The sequence below is a fragment of the Melanerpes formicivorus genome, unplaced genomic scaffold, assembly GCF_026170545.1.
Source record: "Melanerpes formicivorus ecotype bairdi unplaced genomic scaffold, bMelFor1.0.p_v2 SCAF_56, whole genome shotgun sequence".
NCBI classification, from domain to species: domain Eukaryota; kingdom Metazoa; phylum Chordata; class Aves; order Piciformes; family Picidae; genus Melanerpes; species Melanerpes formicivorus.
Window position 1 is genome coordinate 4,310,262 of NW_027142408.1, and position 23,241 is coordinate 4,333,502.

The following is a 23,241-nucleotide window of genomic DNA, read 5'->3' on the forward strand; positions in this document are numbered from 1 at the left end:
AGAATTCCAGATCCAACATTTAAGGTGGTGAGGAAGGAGAAAAGGTGTAGTTAGATGCCTCAGATGAGCATTTACAGAAACGTTTCAACAGCTAACAGAAGATTACTTTTCCCTCCCGTAGGCCTTCTAAGAGTCTAAAGAGGCAAACAATTGCATAGCAAGAGCATGCAAGCTATCCAAATACTTTTTGAATAAATATTTTAAAGCAGAATTTCCATTCTGCAGTGCTGCAGGAGTTGTCTGGGCCTTGGAAAACGACACTAACATAGTGAGCTTTCACCCTCTCCAGGGTATAATTATTTACTGCCTAATAAATTACCAACAGTTATCACGTTTGTTTCCCAATAAATCTAGCCTCGGTGACTGGTAACAACAATACTACTTCAATTCGCTGGGCGTTTGACAGACATCGCTTAGGAATACTATAAAGTGGTCCTCATTAGTGAGCTGAAATAGAATGCCTTATGGCCCATTTACAAAGAGATAAGGACACTTAATTATCCAGCTGCAGGATAGTTCCTTAAGAGTTTCTGCTTGAGACAGCAGTTTTGTGAGCAAGCAGCCATTCACTGAGATGAGAACTAAAGAAGTCTTTCACGAACTGCTACAAGAGAGATTAAGCCATTGGCTTTGTTTAATATTTCCAGTGTACATATTTCTTTAGTTGATTTATACTTTTCCACACAGGCACCCTAATGTGCAGTTAGTGCTTCCAGCCTAGGGTGCAGTTAGTGTTTCCAGCTGAAGAATGGTATGCTTACACACAAATTCTTCACTAACAAGCTGTCTGAGGGACACCAACTGTGTTAGTTGGTTTATATATGTGCTGATATCCCCTGAAATATCTTTGGTGTGAGTGAATGAATGCCATTTGCACAAAGCAGAGTGAGGAGGGATTTGGCACTCACATGTGCTGCAGGAATGAGGGTGGGTAACCAACTTCAGTATTAATAAACAAGAATTTAAATGTAAAAACACGTGCTTAAAGTATTAATTTTTCAGTACTAATAAATTTTGACCTCCTGCTGTGACCATCAACAAGTTAATAGGAATAAAATATTGGAATTCCCAGTTCTGTTTTGCACAATTTAAATGTTTTCCCACTGACATAAATTCAAAATGCTGCACATTCAAACAGAGTTATTCCTCTGCTGAATCTGTTACATCACAGCCTGGCTTGACCCTACCCAGGACAGGCTGCTGCATCTTATTATGCAGTGTAACTTGGAAATGAAGGCATCCTTACCTGATCGAGGGATGCAGGTAATTTTCTTTGAAATCATGATTATTTGGAATGAATATTATATTCTTAGTTTTAGAAAACAATCTAACTTAATTAATTTAGTCTAATTTAATTCATTTAATCTGTCCCAACACAGATACTGATCATCCTAACAGCAGCACTAATGTAATTACCCTTTAACAGATAATAGAGCAAAAAGATGCTTGCAGATGCACTTCACCTCATCCTAAGACAATTCCCTTGACAAAAGTGTCTCTGTTGACTCTAACAGAAGTCCACACCAGGACTCTATGTCTACACTGGTGAGGCTGACCAGCCAGAAACTCTTACTTGAGCTTTCTGAGCGTCTCTGAAAAATACCCATCAGCACAGAACATTTTCTGATAGTCACTTCTGATCTCTTTTTAAACTAAGTGCAGGTTTATTATTGATTTAAAATGGCTTTAAAAATGAAAAGGCTTGCATGTAAAACCTCTAAAGCAGGAGGAAGTAGAGGGAAACTGAGCCAATGGAGGTCTTTCTGTGCTCCTCTATGTACTGTCAAGCTTAGCTGAAGCTGTTTGCTTTGACGCCTTTGGGGATCAAAGCAGGAGTTCATGACAGAATAAGAGAAGTGTGGAACATCAGATGGCTTCAGTGCATTAAAGTAAGGTTTTGTTTTAAGCTCTGGTGTGGTCATTCAAATTCTGTCAAATCTATGTTTTCAATTAAGCCTTTAATACTAAGAAGACTAACCTTAATAAGAAACTGGAGTTCCTAGATTAAAAACATCGTGTTTTGTTATGACACTGCAGTATAACCCATTAGCAATAAAAATTCAGTTTCAGGGATAGGAAAAAAAGGTCTGTCACTTTATTAATGCATTCTTTTCTCATAACCATATTGCAAGCACAGACCTGCTCTACCCAGACCAACAGCTTATGGCCAAAGTTGGTCAGAAACTTCAATGCATCTAGCAAAAATGTATTTTGTTTGCTTCTATGCTTCAGAAGAGCAAAAAAAGAAGTGACTGATATGCCACGTTCGAGGTGTGTGCCTCACAAGCTGTGTCTCACCATGCTGGAAAAGACCTTAGCAATGGCAAGGAGAAGGTACAAAGAGGAGGCAAGTGCTTTTAGAAACACCGCTGTTAAAATGCTAGGAAAACATACTGGTACCTCAGAGTGTATCTCAGATGAGTACCACACTCATACCTTACTCTTCCATGCTGCAGCCTGAAATCTAACAGATTTACACACCCTTGTTATTGTATTCCAATATATGGCTGAATCAATACAGCATAGAACTTTTGTCTTGCTAGAAACAGTCCAGACATTTAAGACTTAAAATTCCTCTGGAGAACACCTGAATCTGTGATTCTGCCCTGGGATTCCCCGCTGGGATTTGTTTTTCTCTTTTTAAATACTAGCTTGTATTATACAAGGTGTCTTTGAAGTCTCTTTAATGAAGCAGGCCAGCATCACTGTGGGGTAATTCTGCTGATGTCAATGGAGTTTCCCCTGTATCTGTAACCTTTGGGTCATTTCTTTGAAGTTCTCATTCTGTTCTTACTCTTTTCAGTTCAGCATCAATTTTAACATCATAACAACTATGGTCTGAAAAATGGAACAGACTGCCCACTGCTTAATGTATCGAATAAATTAATTGCTGTGCCTTTCAAGGGCCTGAATTCCACCTGAATAAACGTTTGGATCTGTTTACCTTTCTTGTGTGATTTTCTAAAGTATTAAAAGTACTCGCAAACCATTTCTACCTTTTCAGAAACGCCAGACCCACTAGCTGTGTGATTTGCTTCAGGAACCCTTTAGGCATTTCTGGGGAGGTAAATTCCTGGCATATATGTGTATTATTTTGAGAATTAAGCTTAGCTTCTTGTCAGCATTCAAAAGGAAGATAATGCTTCATTTCTCTCCTGCTAGGAGGTCATAAAACCAGGCATTCCTGACAAAACTTTCTCTACTGTTGCATCAGTTTTCTAATTCATTTAAGTTTGGACCAAACATTTTCACAAGGTCTATGATTATGCACTTCGACAGACAACAGAAACACACAGGAGAAGGAAAATAACTGTGTGGGTGAATATACTTTCCCATTTAATTTTGGCATATCCTAGAGCAGCTATTCTAAGTCATGGAACTCAATATTCACACAACAGACACTCTAAGTCTATTTTCTTAAACTGGAATGAAAAAAGAATGTATTTTAAAATATATATTTATTGTGCTTGGCTTGAAACATAATTGCTGAATTAGTAGGTTTGAACTTGCATCTATTTCTTTGATGATAATATTATCTATTGCTTAACACAGCTTGTGGTGTATCCCTACACACCCTTTTCCTCAGTTCTTTTTCTGATGTGGAAGCCCAGAAATTCTGTCACTAAATTTTTTACTGTTACAGATTTATTGTTTGACAGTAACAGCAGTAAGAGTTTTATTCACCCTCAGACAAATAACAGTAGTATGATGAATGAACAGTTTAAAAAACCCAAACCAACAATACTCACAAAATCTTTGATGACCTTTGCAAGGAATTATGTGATCTCTATCCAGCTCTTATCTGCTACAAGCAAAGAGCTTGTACAGTCTTGGAGACAAATGTGGAGTAGCTCTGTAGTGATAAATTAAGCCTTCACCTAAATGTTTTTATTTCTCCATCTTTGGTTGGAGAAAAGCAAAAATTTCAGGCATTTATCTGTAATTTGAATTTGGAGATTACTTAAGCCTTAAAAAGTTCCTTTAAATATTTATGTAGAGAACAATCATCTCGTTTGGAAGTCTCTTCCCTGAAAGAGCTGCTTTCTTAGAACATCTATTGTGGAGAAGTATTGGCAGCCACTGCCAAGATTGTTGCCCCTGCTTAAAACACCAAAAACCCTGGGCAGTGTGACAAGTCTGTTTAGCCATGGACACAGGCCAGCATGGAGACATGTGAGTCTCCATGGTGCTCTGCATTTATTTGACTCTCTGTAGGCTTTGTGACCTATTAGAGTGTCTATTTAAAGGATTACATGCAACTGAAACCCTAGGACTGCTCACACTGGGACAGAGGTGGGTGGTATTTTGGAAATCAAGCTCACAAACAATTCCAAGTTTTACAGGTGGTCCCCATCCCGAAGCTGGGCCTGACCGAAACTGACAATGAAAGTGGGATCTGGATTTTGTATTTAGGGCCATCCATACTCTAAAAATGCAACCTTTGTCTGGCTTTTACTTGTCACTTTTTTCTTCTTTTGCCTTTGCATCATTCAGAAATCCCCCTGAATTTTGTCTAGCCACAGTGAATGTACCAAAGCAGATTTCTGAGGGCTGTCATCTTGTATTAGGGACTATGTTAGCTAAGCTTCTCGAGTCTAAGAAATGAACAGCAGCAGTGTCTGCTCAGCCCTGTGGCTCTCCATTACTCATCTGTACCATTCACAGGCTCCTAGCAGGGAAAATTCTGAGATTTCCCCAGTTTATTTAAATTAATCTAAAAACAAACATTCTGACATGATCATGGCCTTGCTGGAGAAAATGTGTGCCACAGTTTGCAACCAGAAATCAACAGTTAGCACCAGCTTGGTTACAAATGAAGTTGTTTACCTGTGTTACTACTATTTTATTCAAAAGTGGTTTTTAAGACAGTAATTTCAGTTTCACAGATTGGAAAATCCTGACTACTAAGCCCTATGCAAGGGAGAACGAAATTTTCCTGCCTGTAACTTATCTCAGGGAAGATTTTTCAGTTTCTTGATAGAGATAATAGTTTAAGAAAATCTATGGTGCATATGTACTAAACTCAATCAACAGCTATCTTCTCTCTCCCAGTGTTCTTGGTTGTTCCTCTTCTCCCTGCCATTAGTTATTTTGCATGATCCCATAACAGCATCCCACATACTTTCTTTCCCATCTAATAATTCTGTATGTGACAGCTCTCTCTCCCCATATGGAAGTTGTTCCAGGTCTCTAATGTTTCCCATTGTCCTACTGTTTTCTGGCCCATTTCAGTCTCTGCTATAATCCTTATGAAATTAGATGGCTGAGATTTACCAAGTGTAGAACATGATTCATGGACCACGTGTTGTTAGTGTCCAGTAAACGCTGCTTCTCACAGTACACGTTATGTTTTGAACGTTAGTGCACACATAAAGACTTGTGCAAGGCTGCCTAAACTTCCCAGCTTTGTGTGAATCTAGAATAATCCCAGTGGTACTTCCCAGAATGCACACTGTCCCATCTTGAGCATACATTTGCACAGGCTGAAGCTGGTGTTCATTTTTATATAACCAAATGCTTTAGTGTTCAGCCTTCCTTAGAGTGGTCCTGCAGTCCAGGACAATATTATTCTTTTAAATTAGGCAATTTGGCTCCTTTTTCCTGGCCATGGTTGTACTTACCAAAAATGCCAATCACCTAAACTTAAGCAGACAGCAGGTGGAAACATTTCTGCAATTATTTGTCTTCAAATTAAAAAAGGCATTCGGGAAAATTGTGAACATGTTAGCACACCAGAGGCAATGGAGTCCAAAGTCAAGGGTTTGAGCTATTTAAATTACAGGTAGTCATTTAAACACATTTTGCTTCCACAGTCCCACAGAGGCAAAAAAATAAACCCCAACCTTCTGTAAATTCAGCTTTGCAGGCACCTGAATTTGAACCCAGGAGCCCAATTTGAAACATCCACTTCTGTAATCCTCATTCAAAGTTTTTGTAAGAAGCAGCTGAGGAAACTGATTTTAGGGAAAACGTTGGTTGGTTTGTGGGTTTGGGTTTTGGGGTTTGTTGTTCTTCTTTTAAAAATCAAATCCAAAATGGTTAGAAAATCTTTCTAACCTTAACAAGAACTTGCAGGATATCTCTGTGTGAGAATAATACATCTTTAATTTTAATATTAGTTTAAAAGCACTCCTGAGCTCCATTAGAACACGCTGAACGCAGCTTTGCCAGGTTTCTTTGCCAAGAGGCCATAAAACATAATAAAGGATTTGCATTGCATCACAGTGTTTCTTTACTGATATGGGAGCAGCCTACTATGAAGGATGTTACTTAATTCAAATGCTGGGGAGCTGTATAATAGACTAAGCAGAAGGGAACATTTAGAATGAACAGGAGAGGGGGGAAATGTTTTTTACAAAAGTAGGCCATCAATATTGGCCCAAGCACACAACACTTCCAAAGGAAGAGATGTAATCCTTGTCACTGCAGTAGTTTAGCTTTAAGCCACACAAGTTGCATGGGAATATATAGCAGAGAGAAAACCCACACTGCCTGGAGCTGAGCAGTCTGAATGATCTAATGTCTTCTGCCTCTTAAACAGCGTGCTGGATAATGATCTAGGTGACAAGGTTTTGACTGGGAGGACAGAGCTGTCGTTTGGGGGGTTTGGTTGGTTGGTTTTGGGGGGGTTATTGGTTGTGCTGTTTTGGGTTTTTTTGTGTGTTTCTTTCTCTTTAAGTTTTAGACAATTTATAGCACTTAGAGCTCTAGAATGAGCAAATATGCCTGGCTTTTTTGGCTGCTGGTACTTACCCTCGAACAGATCTCTTTCAGCCATGCTGCCATACTGACTGATTAGCACAACTTGCACATCTTGCACTGTGTCTATGTTTACCCTGTACCCATTCTCCAAAGGGTTTGGATGGCTCCATCCTAGATGGATATTATTTTTCCTCAGCTTTCTTTCCCCAAGTATTTTTAACTCTCTGCATGCTACAATAGGCAGAACTGTTCATCCCTTTAGCTGCTATTAATATAGATGTTTCTCCCTTACATTTCTTCTTCTCTCTCCTCTGCATGGCTTTGCCTTGTTTTTCATAGTTACTAATCTGTTCTTTCCAGTATCCCATCTCCATTCTCTATGTGGTCTGCATTCACTGATCGGCCATGACCAGTAGAGATGGAGGCAATTTCTTTCCAGAGACACTTTGCTGTGTCCTTAGCATTTAAAAACTCAAATCCTACCTGAATTTCTTTCTCAGTCTCTGTAAGAAATCTGTTTACTAAGTAAATCAAATTTGAGAAAGAATTGTTCTCGGGTCTTCTTTCAGAGGCTGTTATTTCTGTCTTTTCTACCTGTAGTGTGTTTAATGCACTCAGAAATAAATGAGATTCAGCAAGCTAGAAGGAGAAAAATAATCTCTTATTATAAATAAAATCTCATTCAAGGGAAGAGATTCATCATTTGGATGTCTACAGCACCTTAAGCACCTACATTGAGATAATGACCATTATAACACATATTTATGTATAAAGTTCTGTACTACTTTCCTTCATTTAATGCTCTCTTCTCCCCAGTGATTGTAAAGGAAGTTTAGATTAAGTTAGATATAGGCATCTGTAAATTAGTACCTGTGATTGGTTGGATAACTTCCAGCAGAAGGACATAGATTCTCAGAGGGACAAATTAGCATTGCTAATGTGAAGCCAGTGGAATTATGGCCTGTCTCAGCTATGCTCAAGCTATAACAACACATTGATATTAAATTCCCAAGATCAGATATGGCTGTTTGCCTCAGCACTACCTGAACCTTATTTTGTGGATTCTCACCAGATTTTTTGTCCTCAGATACAAAGCTTTTTCTTCCTTAGTCTAAGCTCACTAAGTTCTGCCTTTACAAAATTTCAGGACTTTTTTCAGAAGAAATTTCCTAGGATGTAAAATGTTTTATAATGCTACTATCTTACCTCCTTCCTTGGAACAGAGGGTAATCAAAGTGTGAACTGTGTCCATCAATTCAAGCTGCTGCTTCTGCAGGATGCTGTTATTACTTGTTGCCTTGTTTAACTGCTTCTCTAGTTCCTGAATTACGTAGCTTTGTCGTGTAACCAAGCTTTGTAGGTTCTCTTTCTCCTCCTTCAAAGTGTCCAGCTCCTCTTTATGCCTTTCTTCCATCTCTAAAATTCTGTGCTCAAGTAAACTAAAATGGAATAAAACAGTTGGTAGTTATTATTTCATGCCTGCATGTTTATTGATACAGAAAAAGGAACTATTTTCTTCTACACCACAAAATCCACCTCATAAATAATTTATCTTTAAACTGTGACATCTACTAGTTCAGCCCATTGATTTTCTCTATGTGACTGATCTCTAAGGTTTGCATCCTGTAGTGCTTATCCTAAAGTGCATGGAACTACATATCTATGTTTCACACCTATCCAAGTGCATGAGCATGGGGCAGATCTCTATACAGAATTTCAGACAGAAAAAGGTAAGCAAAGGAGGGAGAGGAGCAGAGCACAGAGGAGCACATCATTGGTAGCATGGATGAGTCTGTATGATAAGAGACAAAAATCAGGAGCAAACCGAAAGAGTGTGTGGAGGGCCTTGCCACTGGGTGTAAGATAAGCACCAGAAGCTATGGAGTACCATCAAGCGATACAGAGCCCACCACAACAGCACCATTTGATGTGGTGTATGAACCTGGGAAAGGAATTATACCCCAAGGGAGAGGTTTCTGGTTTCACATAAGCAATAGCACTGTTTTCCCAGAGAGATAAGTCACCTGTTTGCATTTTAAGGAAGGATTGCCTTATTTTTCATGAATCCAGCACCACCATTTCTGGTGAGACAGGAGAGCTCCTCAGACAGACAATCCTTGGGCGTCACACCATGCAGCCTGCTTACATCAGCTCTTTCGAACGTTTTACATAGGCAACCTCTCATGATAAATATTCTTCTTTCTAGTCCCCTCTCTGTCCTGAGTCAGAAGTGCAGAGTTGACAAAGATCAAAGGCATATCAGATTATATCTAGAAGAAGAGAGGAGTTGCAGACATAAAGGACAGCTAATATCTGTCAACAGGGAACAAGAAGTTTTTCCAGGGCAGTGCTTTGATGCTGTGGTGGGAGTTTGGCAGAAATAATTGATTAATATTAGATAAAGAAATCAATTCAATCCCTCTGCTACTTTCTGTTCAGTACTTCTATTGTATATGCCAAAAGGTGTTTCTCATGCCCATAAACCAACTGATGGCTACAAACTTGCCAACAAACTGCTTCCTGTTGAAGTCAGTCTTAGGTTTTATTTATTTGCACTCTCCCCCCACCTTTGTTTTTACTTCTGGATAATAGATCAGTGGCAAAATGCCTGCACAATTTCAGGTCATTTAACCTAACTGAAGAATGTAATAAAATCCATATGGAGTTGTTTCTACTAGATATCACAGAGCCTTAATATGAGCTGTTACAAATGATAGCAATGCAGAGATTAAATTTAGGCCTCGGATTTGCTGTACAAGCTAAGGTAACGTAAAACTTTTGTAATCAAAAATTGTGTTACAAGTATCTTTTTCTGAAATGTTACAAATGTGAGACTTACAGAGATTCTGAAGAAAAACATACTTTGGAATGTCAACATAAGCTAGCTCTGTGGAAAGCAGAAGGATCTGGGTGAACACGGGAAAGCCCAAAGGATCTGAAGGAAAAATGCTTTTCCATGGAGTCGCAAATGCGAAGGGGAACATGAGAGCTCGCTCCAAAGTCTCATTGATTAGTGAAGTACAACACATTTCAGTGGAATCAGAAGACAAAGTTTCAAGCTGCAGCAAAGCATGGACTTTGAAGCCAAAGACAATTGATTATTTTAACACCATACCTAACCTGGAGACAATTTTTTTCATCACTTGAACTCCAGCATCAGGCACAAGCTCTTTATGCTCTAAATTCATACAGGCTTTTTGAGAATATTGATGTGAAACTCTTTGAGCTTTGTTATGCAGAAGGTAAGGCTAATTAATGAGGCACAAGTGGTTGAAAATGTTCTGATGAACTGGATTTAGACATAAAAGGTGTTTTTAAAAAATTAAACAGTGTCCTGTGTGGATTGCATCACTTCTGTTCACTTTTCCACGGAGATTGAACTCTTCATATTGACTCTGAATTTTGGGTTTTCTGATAGTCTATAAATTGCATCAAGGCACGTTGGATAGTGACAAGGTGGGTGCTGGGCACAGTCTGTGCTAGAGCAAGTGTTAGGTGTGGCCCCACCCCAGTCTGACATCTTGCAGTCCACGGAATCTGTTGTGTATGCTCAATATAAGTGAAGATGCACTCTTGAAGCCAGCATGTTGCTTTAGAGTTAAATGGTAGGTAAGGACAAAAAAACTTATCCACTTATCTTTGTCCATATCCTAGTGCAGTACAGGGCATTTCCCTAACTCCAGAACATCCTATATGCACATCCACATCTAAATAATTCCATGAAGAAATTATTTAGCCTTTGACAGCAGCAATTTGTGCACTGCATTGTTTCTTTCCCACCACAGCCCTCCTAAGACCGTGGTAAATGAGCCCACGGTGATGACAGTCTTATTTGTAGCAGCTCTGGCCGTGTCGAGCAAGAAGGAAGAAGCTGACAATGTTTAGATTTTCCCAGTTTGGCATCTGCAGTGACAGAGAGCAAGCAGATGCTTTATGGTCTGAGTACTATTATATCTTGATATTTATGAGTGGTGTCAATACCATGTGGAGGAAAGCTGGGAGTGTCACAACACTTGGTTCCTTTACAGCTTTCTACATAGATGAAAAGTTCTGTTGTTATAAACTGCAAAACTCAGCTAATTTAAGGAATTCATATGCATGTGTGCAATGATCTTCCTATATCCATAAATCTAAAACAGATAAGTCCCAAGGATAAGACCACTCCCTGTATTCCTGGGAGAAATCCAAAACAGTCATTGTGCTCTCTGAGTCAGTGAGAGCCTGTCAATCAAAGCCCCAACTGAACCAAAGCTAAACCATCACTTGGACTGGGGATTTCTCCACTGGCCTGTCCCAGAATGAAGTAATCCTTGAACAGCACAAGAAAGTTATTCTTACAGCTTTTGACTCCAATGTGGTGAGAACATTTCACTTGAATTCACTTGAATTCACTTTAATTTAAAGTCATATTTTGACTCTTTTTTTTTTTTATTATTCTATTCCTTGTCATCATCTTCCTTTTTTTTTTAATGAAATTCATACTTTGACTCTTTTTTCTCTTTTTTCTTTTTTAACAAGAGATAGAAACTCATCAAAACAATCTTGGAACAGATTGAAACCAATACAGATACATATTTCTAACAGTTGAAAGACCATTCTGTTCTTATGACATCAGACAATTTCCAATAGCTAAATACCACCACGAAATCCCTGCTAGATGCTTAGTAGCGATGTTGCCTCATTTGTTGAAGAGTCATCATGAAGACAGATTTAAAATTAATATATTTCTATTAGTTTTCATGAATGACTGTTGCTGGAATAGAACATAAAAGGGGAAAAAAAAAAAAAAAAAAGAAAGAAAGAAAGAAAAAGAATGGAGTTATTTTACCAATCAATCCAACAGTCTGTAAAGATTGACCAAGATGGTTGTGTAACGTTCCTTTGTAACGCTCTCCAGTAAAATCTCACAGGTGTGATGTTATGCCTGGCTCTTTTTCCAGCAAGTTTACAGCACACATTTCCTATGCACCTGAAATTGCTCTCTATTTCCTACATGTTTGAAATTTCTATATGCTTGAAAACATTACTGGCCTAGACAGGCTTTGATGGGAGTTACAATAATCGCAAGAAATAGAGATCACCATTCACTAAAAGTATCATACATACAAAGAAAGAGAAAGAGAAAGATTAAGAGAAAGAGAAAGGGAAAGAGAAAGAGAGAAAGAAAGAGAGAAAGAGAGAAAGAAAGAGAGAGAGAAAGAGAGAAAGAAAGAAAGAGAGAGAAAGAAAGAAAAAAGATATTCACACATGCACACATGTATTTGTGGCTTTTATAACTGCACCTTCATTGTGGGAAACAGGCATTTGGGGGCTGGAATGCTGTTGTAAAGAAACAAATGTTGTTAAGGTGGATAAATACCAATATCATCCATTGGACAGTGACCCTGTGCAGTTGTTCTCTAGAAGGCAATTAAATAAAAAGCAAGCACCACACACACCCCAAAGCCAGACAAACTTAGCTTTCCTAAAGATTAACTACATCTCAGTGCCTAACCTGCTGATCTTGGCAAGACTAGGAATCTATTTTCAACCACAGGAATGATGTGTTAACTTTGTGGGGATATGAGCCAGTGGGATGCCTCAGTGCAACTGTGCTGTGTCTAGGTGATTCAGAATAAGCATTCTGATAACAGCAGAGTGGTTAGAAGGCCCATACAGAAGTCAGAGAACAACTTCCAGTGAAAGCTCTTGACATTTTGAGAGGTGATGAAGTAGAACGTACAGAAAATACTCTGGTCACTCTCTGGGGAGAAAGGAAAGGCTGCTTTAGACAATTTGCCTTATAAGGTAGGTAGTTTATTCACTAATCCATTCCAGGCCACAGCAGTTTAAGAGATTTTTTTAATCTTTGTTTTCAGAGGCCTCAGTTTAGACATGCAAGGAGAGGATCCAGACCAGATCTGAGAGATGGACATCTTCTGCAGGAAAATAATTCTTCACAAAATCTGGATTTAGTGGAAATGCAGATTCAAAGGATTTACTTTGTTGAGCTATTCAGCAAAGACAGCTAACGTCACACTAGGAAAAATTCTTTGGCCAAATCCATGCAGTTTCTTGCATTGTGTATTTGTGGAAAGCCCAGGAGGCAGAGGACCTACATGGTTACTTTAGAGGGTCAGAATGGTATTCCCTCAATAAGACAGCTTCTTCGTGCTTCCTTTCACCTGAGCAAAACATTCCCTCTCATGTTAGGTGCCGACCAGTCCTACTTTGGTGGTCTGTGCTATCTGACCAGTTTAAGGAAGTACAAAAATACGTGTCCCTGTATTTCCCACGACCAGTAAAAGTAATTGGTTACTTAGCATTAGTATGCTTACTTCTGATACCAGTGACGAGATAATTCCTTTGACATCCCCAAAGGGAAGTGAAAAACCTGGATTTCTCTCTTTAGCATATGCTGAACTTACAAACAAACTTTTCAGGCATACTGTGTTTGCAAATCTCCCACACAATCAGATGGAAATTCAACAACCATTCTTGAGACCTCATCTTCCACAGGATTAAACAGATTTGGGGCTGAACAAGTTAACCTACTCTGATTGCCTGCAGATTCAAGTTGAATGTTGTGTTTAAATTTCACATCCACTATCTATTGCTGGAAGATCCAGCACTCCATTGTGGTTTCCCTCACTTCTTTCATCTGAGTAAATAAATAGTTGTTTTCACAATGGCATATTGGAATAAACGATACACAATAACTTGAATGCAGCTGCTGCACTCTGGGGGGAAAAAGCTGGGGGGGGGAGCATAAAAAACCACATATTGAGCAGTGAAAACATTCAAGAATAAATCAACATTTTTTAGAAAGCCCTTGTGGGAGAAAAAATGGCAATGGAGGAAGAAACCACCATTTACATTAGAGTGGGTGGGAACCTACAAAAATAAATCATGGCATGAGAGCACTCAGTAGAAACATGATTCTGGGGCAAGTGTGAATGTACTCATGCTGTGGAATCTCTTTCACTTCACTTGAATTAAAAAAAAAACAGAAAAAGAATTGGCTACTCTGCCCAGCAGAGGCAGGAAGTAAGGAGAAGGGCCAAGAGCTGATGTATTTCTAGTCTAAAGAACATGCATTGGTCCCCTGTTGATACGTAGTGTTCATTTTCTTTGAGGACAATACACCAGTTACTGGAGTACATCAGAGATCAGTTGTTGTCACTACAAGATTTGCATTGCTTCCATCACAAATCCACTTCTTTGGAAGTGATTGTGATTCATTTTTTTTCATATAGAGGAATATTTAACACAGAGGAAGACATTTTTCTGCCCACAGTCCTCTATCTGGTTGGATTATTTTTGCAATGATAATATTTCCTACACTCTCTCCCATCATGGTGTACATCTGCAGCCAAAAATAAACAAGGTTCCTTCCAAAGAAGCTTCCAGTCCCTGTAGGCAATGTAGTTAAAGGAATCTTCTCTATTTTACTGACATAAAGGAATATTGATTGGCATGAAGGCATTCAGATTGCAAATGCCTACCAAACATAGTCTGAGAGGTAATCTATAAAATTAAGTGAGTTAAAATCATTGGCATGTCCAGAAATTTATCATCACAAAGACTTGCCCCGTGGTGAACTTGACACACACATAACTGATTTCAGGATCAGGACCTACAAGGCACAGACTAGGCAGTTGTTTTTTTAGGAGTATATGAAGATAGAAGAGCTGATGATTCATATTTTAGTGTAACCACAACACTGTCCTCTCTCCTAATTTTATCATCCACAAGGGAAGAGTAACAGAACCTGGACATCATATGCCAGGTTCTTGCTTCATTGCAAGATGAAACTTCAGTGTGTTTTTTCACCTCTCCAGGTACAACTATGTTTCTGGGAGAAACAACTGCATATGAAGTGTGCTCTTTTTAACACATCCCTCTTTTTCCTTCTGAAAAGCCAAGGCAGAGCATTTTGTCATGTCACAGACCATTTCATTAGAATGTCAGCCAAGTCAAAGGTCAACTTAAGGAAAACTTACTTGTTTACTGACATGAAGGCTTTACACCCTGACACATTGCTAAGACAAATAAATAAATTCAGATTAAGTACACTAGACTCAGTCTCTTGAGCAGCCAATAAAATTTTGCTGCTCATTACATTGTAGCAGATAAAAATGCCAAATATTTATATGTTTAACCAGTGTTTGGGTCAATCCCAAATTAAAATAGGTTGTAAAATGTGTAGAATTAACTTCTTCCTGCACAAGCCTACCCTTTCCATGGGCTATAGGAAAAGTCCACTTACTCAGTTTAGGTGAATTCCTTGACTCAGAGATGGCTGAACTTAAAGTTAATCCCACATCCATTTATTCATGCTTCCAATGGGTCAAGAAAAATCTGTGGAGTTTGAGAGTTTTGAATGCAGTGCTCTAATTCCTGGTTATAAACAGTTGTTAGATGAAGCACGCTAAACTGGTGCTAGCAGTGGGGACAGCAGGGGCAGCCTCTGTGAGGAGAGGCTGGGGCTCCCATGCCCAACTCAGCCAGTTCCAGCTGGCTCCAAAGGACTTAGTGCAAGGCAAAGCTGGTCAGCCATGGTGGTTGCTCCTCAGGGAAAACACTCTCCAAAGTAAACCCAGCACAGGACTGTGTGAGGAGCCATTGCATAAATATTACCTTCCACTTGCTGTACTTGCTTATTCCTTTCCACCAGCTGCTTAGAACCAAGCATGCACACCCCACTTTGTCACAACCAGAGAATGAGTGTAAGAGAGCAGCTGCTCATTCTTACCTGTTTTTCTCATGAATTTTCAGGATTTCATGGGTTTGCTGCAGTAGCTGCTTTTCTAGCTTGTATGTAGACAGTGAATTTTCCAGCAGCTGAATTTCAAGTCTGGATGTTTGATTTAGCACCTTAAGGGTAAATTAAAAGCATTAATGTTTATATTGGCCTGGTTACATTGCTGCAGCAACATCATGCAAACATTTCATCCTGATTTGATGATTTGTCAAAAATTGTTCTTAAATTCTTTTAACCTCAGCTGCTCAGTCAGTGCAATGGAACTCAATCAAGCCATGCTGTCATGTACCAGCTGATATTCTGCCGCCCTGTTTACTGTAGAATAATACTAGGTTGGCAGAAAGCAGACTGCCAAATAAGCTTCATTTCAGTGGAAAGAATGAGAGGCATACCTCAAACCTGCATTCCTGCAAAGCAGAAGGCAGCAAAAGTGCTTGGAGTGAAGCCAAAATGTTGCATCCACTGTTTTGTACATGGAACTCCTACTTTAGCTTTCCCCTGAGTTCTCTCTTTGCAGACATCAACAGAGAAACTTGGCTTGTCCTTTTTTATGGGTACAGAGGTTGAAAACACTGGGAATTATCAGTATACATCTGTTATGTTCTCCCAAATGGATACATTCAGAAGTGCCAGAAGCATTATCATAATTTCAGACCTGGCAGAAATTGAAGGTGTCCTATGAAGGTAGGGAAAGATTAAGAAGACAGGAAAGCACCAACAGGTTTCCAGAGTGGATATATCTATGGACTAAACTACAAAGTATCAGTAGAACTTGATGTATTGAAGAAAGCCTAAACTGAATCAGTGGGATTTGCATGGATGGATCATGGATTAGGAGTGAGATTCTAAGGAAGTGGGAAGGGAAATGCCACAGATGAGCTGCAAGTCACAGCAAATAGTGCCCAAGGAAGATCCACTCCCGCTGATAATAAACATCCCTTAAATTCTTCAGCAATACGGGTAGAGGAGGAAGACCTTTAAACAGTTGCCAATGATACCTCTACCTTGAAGTGGTTCCTTGAAGGAAAAGTGAGAAAGGGGCAATGAACATTTTGTCCCTTACCTGCTTAAGAGGAAACTATGAATGAGTATTCAACCTAGGTAAATCTTTTGGGATATAAGAAGAGTTTCTCCACCTCCTGTTTACTGACTATAGATATGACACTACAGGTCAGAGATCTTCACCTGTTTCTATTCAGATTTTCTGCTGATATTAAATTGAACTTCTCCCCAGCACTTTGACAGATCAATGCACTATGTTTAGGAAGAGTGATCATTTGAGATCACAACATTTTGAATTGTGTTGATTTATTAACCAAGATGTAGAAAAAAAAGGTGCAGGAGATTCATATAAGACAGGGTATCTGTCTTTCATAATGACTTCTTTCTCAGTGTACTGCAAAGTGATTATGTGAGAACTCGGTAATGATATTGTAAACATGAGTAAGGACAATATAGCAGGGAATATCATCTTTCAAGCAGTATGTGTGCTACTGGAACCAAATAAATGCAATACTTTAATTTCCCCGTTCTAAATGAAGAGTGAATGCGGTGCAGCTGGCAATATACCACATGCTATGCAGATCAAGGGGAAGGGAAGTCAGCAAAATTTAAAAAATGAAAAAAAAAAAGGAAACCAAACATGCATCTTAAACTGATAAAATAATTCAAAAGGCCAAAACAAAGTAGCATGCATCTTGGTGACGAGCTCAAGGTGCTATGTGCTCTGCGCTCTGTGCTATGACAGTGTCACTCTTCTCACTTCAATCACAGCAGCGATTTCAGGGCTAGGAACCATTTGGAGGTGGTGCTTTCCATTGATGTGCTGTGTACAATTGTACAAAAATACCAAACACAGTGCTCTGCAAAGCTGCTGCTCCTCACTCCCTCTCCACAGTTTAAGAGCTGCAGACATGCACTGTTGTTCAATAAATGGAAACATCTTGCAGAAAATAAACAAACTTTCTTGTAGTAGTAAAGAGACAAACAGTGGAGATCAAAGAGACTGTTTTAGCCTGAAACTCATTAGTTAGCTTGACACATACATCGCTCACAGTTGGTAGCTGGGCTGTTTATTTGAAGTCAGATGCTGATTTAGTTTCCTGGACAGTCCTGCCAGCCTTACACACATAGAGCTAAATATAGTGACCAAAATAAATCAGAAGAAAGACACATAACAAGGGCTGGCCATCAGAGGCAGGGTACACATGCTTCTTGGAGCCCTGTGTCGAAATGTTCCCTGTGGTGATTCATTGAAAGAGCAAGACGATGGGAACAGCTCTTAGAGAAGCCCTCTGGGGACATACCTGTGTTTCAACATCGGTGAGTTTTCTGGTCTGCTCTGCTGTCTGGCTGAGGAGGCTGGTCCCTATCTCCAGCATGGTGGCGGTGTGGTTCTGCACCGCGTTCTGCTGCAGCTGCACCATCTCCGATTTCATGTTTTCCACAATGTAGTTCTCAAGCTATAAAACAGAAAAGGTCTCTTTACCTGCTTAGGCATCCTGGTGACACAGCACAGCACAGCACAGCTTTTGGCATTCTTGCCAAAAGGGAAAACTTCAACTGGCCTTACTAAACTCAGAGGCAAAATTCCTACTGACTTAACAGTTCAAGATTTCACCTATTACTTTTATTGCAGGAAACCAGCATTTACCAGCTTCACTATGGCCAAGCACTACATTTTATCTGAAGCATCCTGCCCTTTGGAGGCACTGCATTAATTCTACTGATCCTTAGACTGAGCTTTCTCTCTGGTTAGCTAAGAGGAGTAGCATCTATGTAACACATGATAGAAGGATCATTTCAAGATGGCCTCGTAGAGAATGTGACAAGCAGAAACCCATTCACAGAAGTAAATTCAAGACCATTCAGAGGTCTTCAGATAATTAAATTAAATTTGTCCAGAGACTCTGCATTAATCAATATCAAGAATACTTATTCTTATTAATATTAAATTATCTTTCAATTAATCTACACCTGGGTCTTCAAAACTTTATGCTACTCTTTCTTTTTAATTCAGTTACTTTATGCAGCAAAAGTCAAACAGAATTCTTCATTCTTTTCTCCTCATCCCACCCCTCTTACTGTGTGGCTTTCTATAGTGTACTGATGCCCTTGTTATTAATTCAGCTGCATCTGCTTTCAGTAAGTCTCATTACACTGCACAGGAGTTTTCAGTAATGCAGAGTTACCGGTGGGATGCATAATAACATTATAATGTTCTCAGAAATAAAACTGCCAGAAAGTTCAGTGTTGTGGCTCAATAAACATTCCAGGGGATTATGCATTAAAAGTATCTAGATCTAGCTTTTTTTGGGCAACGTTTATGGAATAATCTTCATAGAAACCACCTAAACACTAATAGAACTATTAAAATGGAAACAGTAACTTAGGGCCCAAGTAAATGATAATGGTTTGTGGCAGATGGCTTTATAAATACAATAAGAGCCTTTGCTTTTACTTTGATCAACTCAAGCTGGTCTCGTGTAATTGCTTTTAAGGACTGCTATGATATCCAGATGACATCAGGGTTTTTTTACAGTGCCTTAGATCAAGAAAGTGAGTTAAAGTAACAGCAGACTGCTCTCCCTCTCCTACCATACACTGCACATCTTTTGGATAATAAAGACAGTGCACCAGTGATGTTCTGTAAGAGCTTTTTTGTCTTCTCCTCATGGTTCAGGACCAGCTGACAGCCAAGCCCTGCTGCAGCCACTCACACAACTGCTCCCTCCCCTCCAGACAGGATGGGAAAATTTCCAATAGAAATGGAGATCACTCTGAAAGCTTATTCACCTCTAGACTACAACTCAGAAGTCTGTATAGGTGAAATCTATTTCTCATTTCCAATGTAATTACTTATGATTGTCACAACAACATACAAAATATTAAGAGTCAATGTCAGTAACTTTGTAGGAATATTAGGTATCTTCATTTTTTAATGTTAAGACTTAACAAAGTCACAATGCTGCAGACCTGAGAATCACACTAATGGTTAGGTTTGATGACCTAATGATTGGACTCGATGATCTTAAAGGTCTTTTCCAGCTTAAGTGATCCTATGATTCTATATCAAACATGATTAAATGCTCCCCTAAGGAAGTTACTTATGACAAGCAAATCATAACATCGTGTTCTCATTTTCTGCTGATCAGTAATAGTTCTGGTTCAAAGACTAATCCAGTTTAGTGCTAATTTTCACAAATTTCATTACAGGGTAAATGATATATTTTTTTCTTGATTAGCTTTCCAAACCACTTAATTCTATAAACTATATTAATTTAATTACCCATTTGACTGCAAACATGAACCATCCTCAGTGTATGCTGCAGGAAAAGGCATGATTCTAGAAAGGGCAACATCTGCAGTGTTAAACTAAAACAAAAAATTAAAAACTGGAGTGATTTAAAAACCCAAAACAAAAAGAATTACTGTAGTAGTGTGGGACTAATTATTTTCTTTGCCAAAGATACTTTCGGTGAGGAGTACTTTTCAGAATGACTCATTTTGATATAACTTCTGTGCAGAAGAATGTTTAGACACCTTATAGCTGACTCCTGGAGGATGGACATACGATTTCTAACCCAGCTTAGTTCCACTGAATTAACTCCTCACTGCATTACATATGGGCTTTAGAAAGTGAAGTCTTAACCTGCATAAACACTTCTGGTTGCTTTCCTGAGCTGCCAATTCATAGCTAAACCTTCAGTGAACCTGGGGAACTGGTGTAGAGCTTGGAACCAATATATGATGCTGTGTGTGTTTGCATTATAGGAGGTATGCAAAAGGTACAATGTTCTGACATTGTGTTACTTAATCTATTTTCAGTTCTGCTTGGTTCCTTACACCATGTGCTGCTGGCATTCTATGCATGACAAAACTGCTCAAAGAACCGCAGTCACATCAGGCCTCCCCTACATCCTACTCTGTGCACGAGTGTCTTGTTTGTGCAGGGCTTCATATGGATAGCACAGAAGGGCAATCTCTTTATTCACTGCCATAAGTTCTGCCTTCAGTTTCAGGTTCTGCCTTCAGTTTCAGGTTCTCTATCTTAAGGCCTCTCTGATGAAGAAATTACAAATCCTTTTCGTATCCATTTTCCTGTCTCTCCAGTGTAGGTTGCAACTTCCCTGGAGATTATATTTCTACCTTTTATCAGCTCCTGATACAAAATCTCAGTCAGCTGAAGACCCAGGACATTGTATTATGAAGATGACTATCAATAATCTACAGTCTTAATTTAAGATCTTTTTTGAAAGCATAAATGGGAAGTTTAGATGCACTGAAACCACTGAAAGTACTGAAATGTCAGTACATAGAGTGCCACAGGAACGCAAGGGCACCCCCTGGGCCATCCAACAACTGCCCAGCTGTTCCAGGCAAGTACTTATTTTTATCTTCAACCCAGAGAGACTCACAAAACATCCAATCCCTGCATCCCACCAGTCTTAAAACACTCAGCAGAATTCGTGATCTCTGTACTATATGTTCACATCCTCCGTGTTTGTGTGCTTCTATCATAAATAACCTAGTGGCAGGGAAAACTGAAAGTGATCTCATATGTTTTGTTAGGTGACAGGGAACAATGAAGCTTCCTGAAGTTTCAGTGGTACCAGAAACAGAAATCTTATTGTATACTCCCTGTCTGTTTTGCCTATGATATTTCACAGGCAGCTGGTAAGGACTGAAGCATGGTATGGTTTGTCCTCTCCAAACCCAGATAAACTGGGGGCCAGTCATCCTTGTGGCCATGATCAGTGTTATGCAGGTAACTTTACCTCACAACACAAGCAAAAATAGAAGCAAGACACACCTGCAGTGACAGCATGGTTCATGATCTGAGGATTTTTTGGATGGATCTGATTGCTTTAAGACATGCCAAACAGTGAATTAACAGACACGAGTGTTAGCAAATACTCCCTTCCAATAATTGTTAAAATGAGAAACAAGCAGAAATAGCTCAGACTGACACTGTCACATATTCAGTATACTTGTACATATATTTACATATGTGCATGGGTATATAAAATAGGGTTGAGCCAATGTCACTAAATAGATTATAAACCTGGTTTAGGAGCAGCAGTGGAAATATCAGGTACTCAAATTATCTTGCAGAAAAGTCTATGAAACTTGGTAAGATAAAAGTGCCTTGGTTTATCTGAAATGGCACAGTTCAAGATATAGATCCTTTTATAGCTTTAGTAATTGTACAGAAAGATAAGAGCTTTTTATAGGAAACATGAGAGCAGCCAAAGTATATAAAGACAATTCTGGTCACACACTTCATCATATTCCCCTGGAGACTTTGAAAAGGAGCAGCCACAGGTTTCCTTTAAGTCAAAGTGTGCTAATACAATCCCCCCCATCCCCAGTTGTCAGAGTGAGATTCAGGATATGATTATGGGGATCAATGCCCTGCTCTGACCTTACTTCTTGAATGCTACAGCCTCTGAGTGAGAAATGTAAAACTGCAGGTTTCTCTTGAGAGCTCATATACTGAGAATAAGTATCATCATTTCCATTAGCTGCTACAGGAACAACCACTGTGACTAGAGTAGCAATGCTGAGGAGTAAAATCAAGCTGCTCTGTACATAGCACTGAGCACAAACTCAGTAATAGCACCAAGAAAACTGGGTTGAAAATCTCTTCTTTTACTTAAATTCTGTAGAATAAAACCCAGTCCAAAACACTGACATTTAGAGAAAATAGCAAAACATAAAACTCTCTGAGATATTCCTGCACTTAACTCACTGTAAGGAGTAGATAAATGAAAAGGAATGGTGGAAGAATCTCCTTCCTAAAGCCTTGCTTTAGAAGCAGCATTTTTCTCCTTGTTTCTTTTATTTTCCCCAGGACTTGGCAAGAATATTTGCTCCTATTTCAGTTTATCGTAATCACAGCTCTTCCTGGAAGTCAATATTATTGTGAGGCATTCCTTTGTAAGTCATGAAATCATGAGCTAAAGTAGGGAAGCTTTCAGCCTTCAATTTCCTGTCTGCTAACTCGCTGTCAGTGCTTTCTCTTTCCACGGCTGATTCGCAGCTCCTATTGCTGTTGTTAACCAAGACTGGACTAATAAATCCATAGATGAACAACTATTATGTGTTTGTGTGTGCAAACACACACACAGAACAGAGGACAGAGAAGAGGGACAGATATTGGAAATGGATGGCTAGACAACAGGATGGGCAGTGTGCATGCAGCAACAGGAAAATACAACTGGTTTTACAACGGAAAACACAGCTCACCAGATGTGTATTCCCAAATGCTATGCTTAATGACCAAGTTGGAAACAATTAGATGCGAGGGGCTGAGGATTCAGGCACGCTCCATACAGATTCAAAGAATCACACTAGGAGTGACGTGGAACTTTGGTTTTTTTTAATTACTATTTACTTATTTATTTATTTTTAATAGTAAGAAGCTCTTTGAGTGTCTTTGTTGTATTCTTTGGACAGTATCTCCCCAGCGCGGAGCGCACGCTGGCACTCCCGCTGCTGCCTGATTGCCGGCGGGGCGGCAGGGCGGCTGTCCGACTCACCCTCTCACTGATTAAGTCGCTACTTTCATTTGCAAATTTCCACACAGTGTCCCTGTGCCCGAAGTGATAACAATCACTGTCGTTTCCGATTTGTAATCCAGGAACATGTACTGGCCATTGCCCCGACAGAGCTTTGCAGTTCTCAAATATAAAGTGACAGTCCTTGTGGTGTGATTAATGCGGTGAAAGCACAGCACAGAGAGTCAAAGATGAGACACACTGCTTATTTCAAGTCCTGCTCCACTGAGAGCTTAT

General features: G+C 39.3%; 1 protein-coding gene across 1 annotated transcript in view; it reads right to left on the minus strand.

Annotated features, from left to right (window-relative positions):
- ANGPT1 (angiopoietin 1) overlaps window positions 1-23,241 on the minus strand; it is a 129,826-nt gene that overhangs the window by 54,609 nt on the left and 51,976 nt on the right. Inside the window, exons 2-4 of the mRNA XM_068161286.1 lie at window positions 17,752-17,907; window positions 15,437-15,558; window positions 7,909-8,141 (exon numbers count right to left, since the gene is read on the minus strand). Coding sequence (XP_068017387.1) covers window positions 7,909-8,141; window positions 15,437-15,558; window positions 17,752-17,907 — 511 coding nt within the window. The remainder of the gene's footprint in view (window positions 1-7,908; window positions 8,142-15,436; window positions 15,559-17,751; window positions 17,908-23,241) is intronic.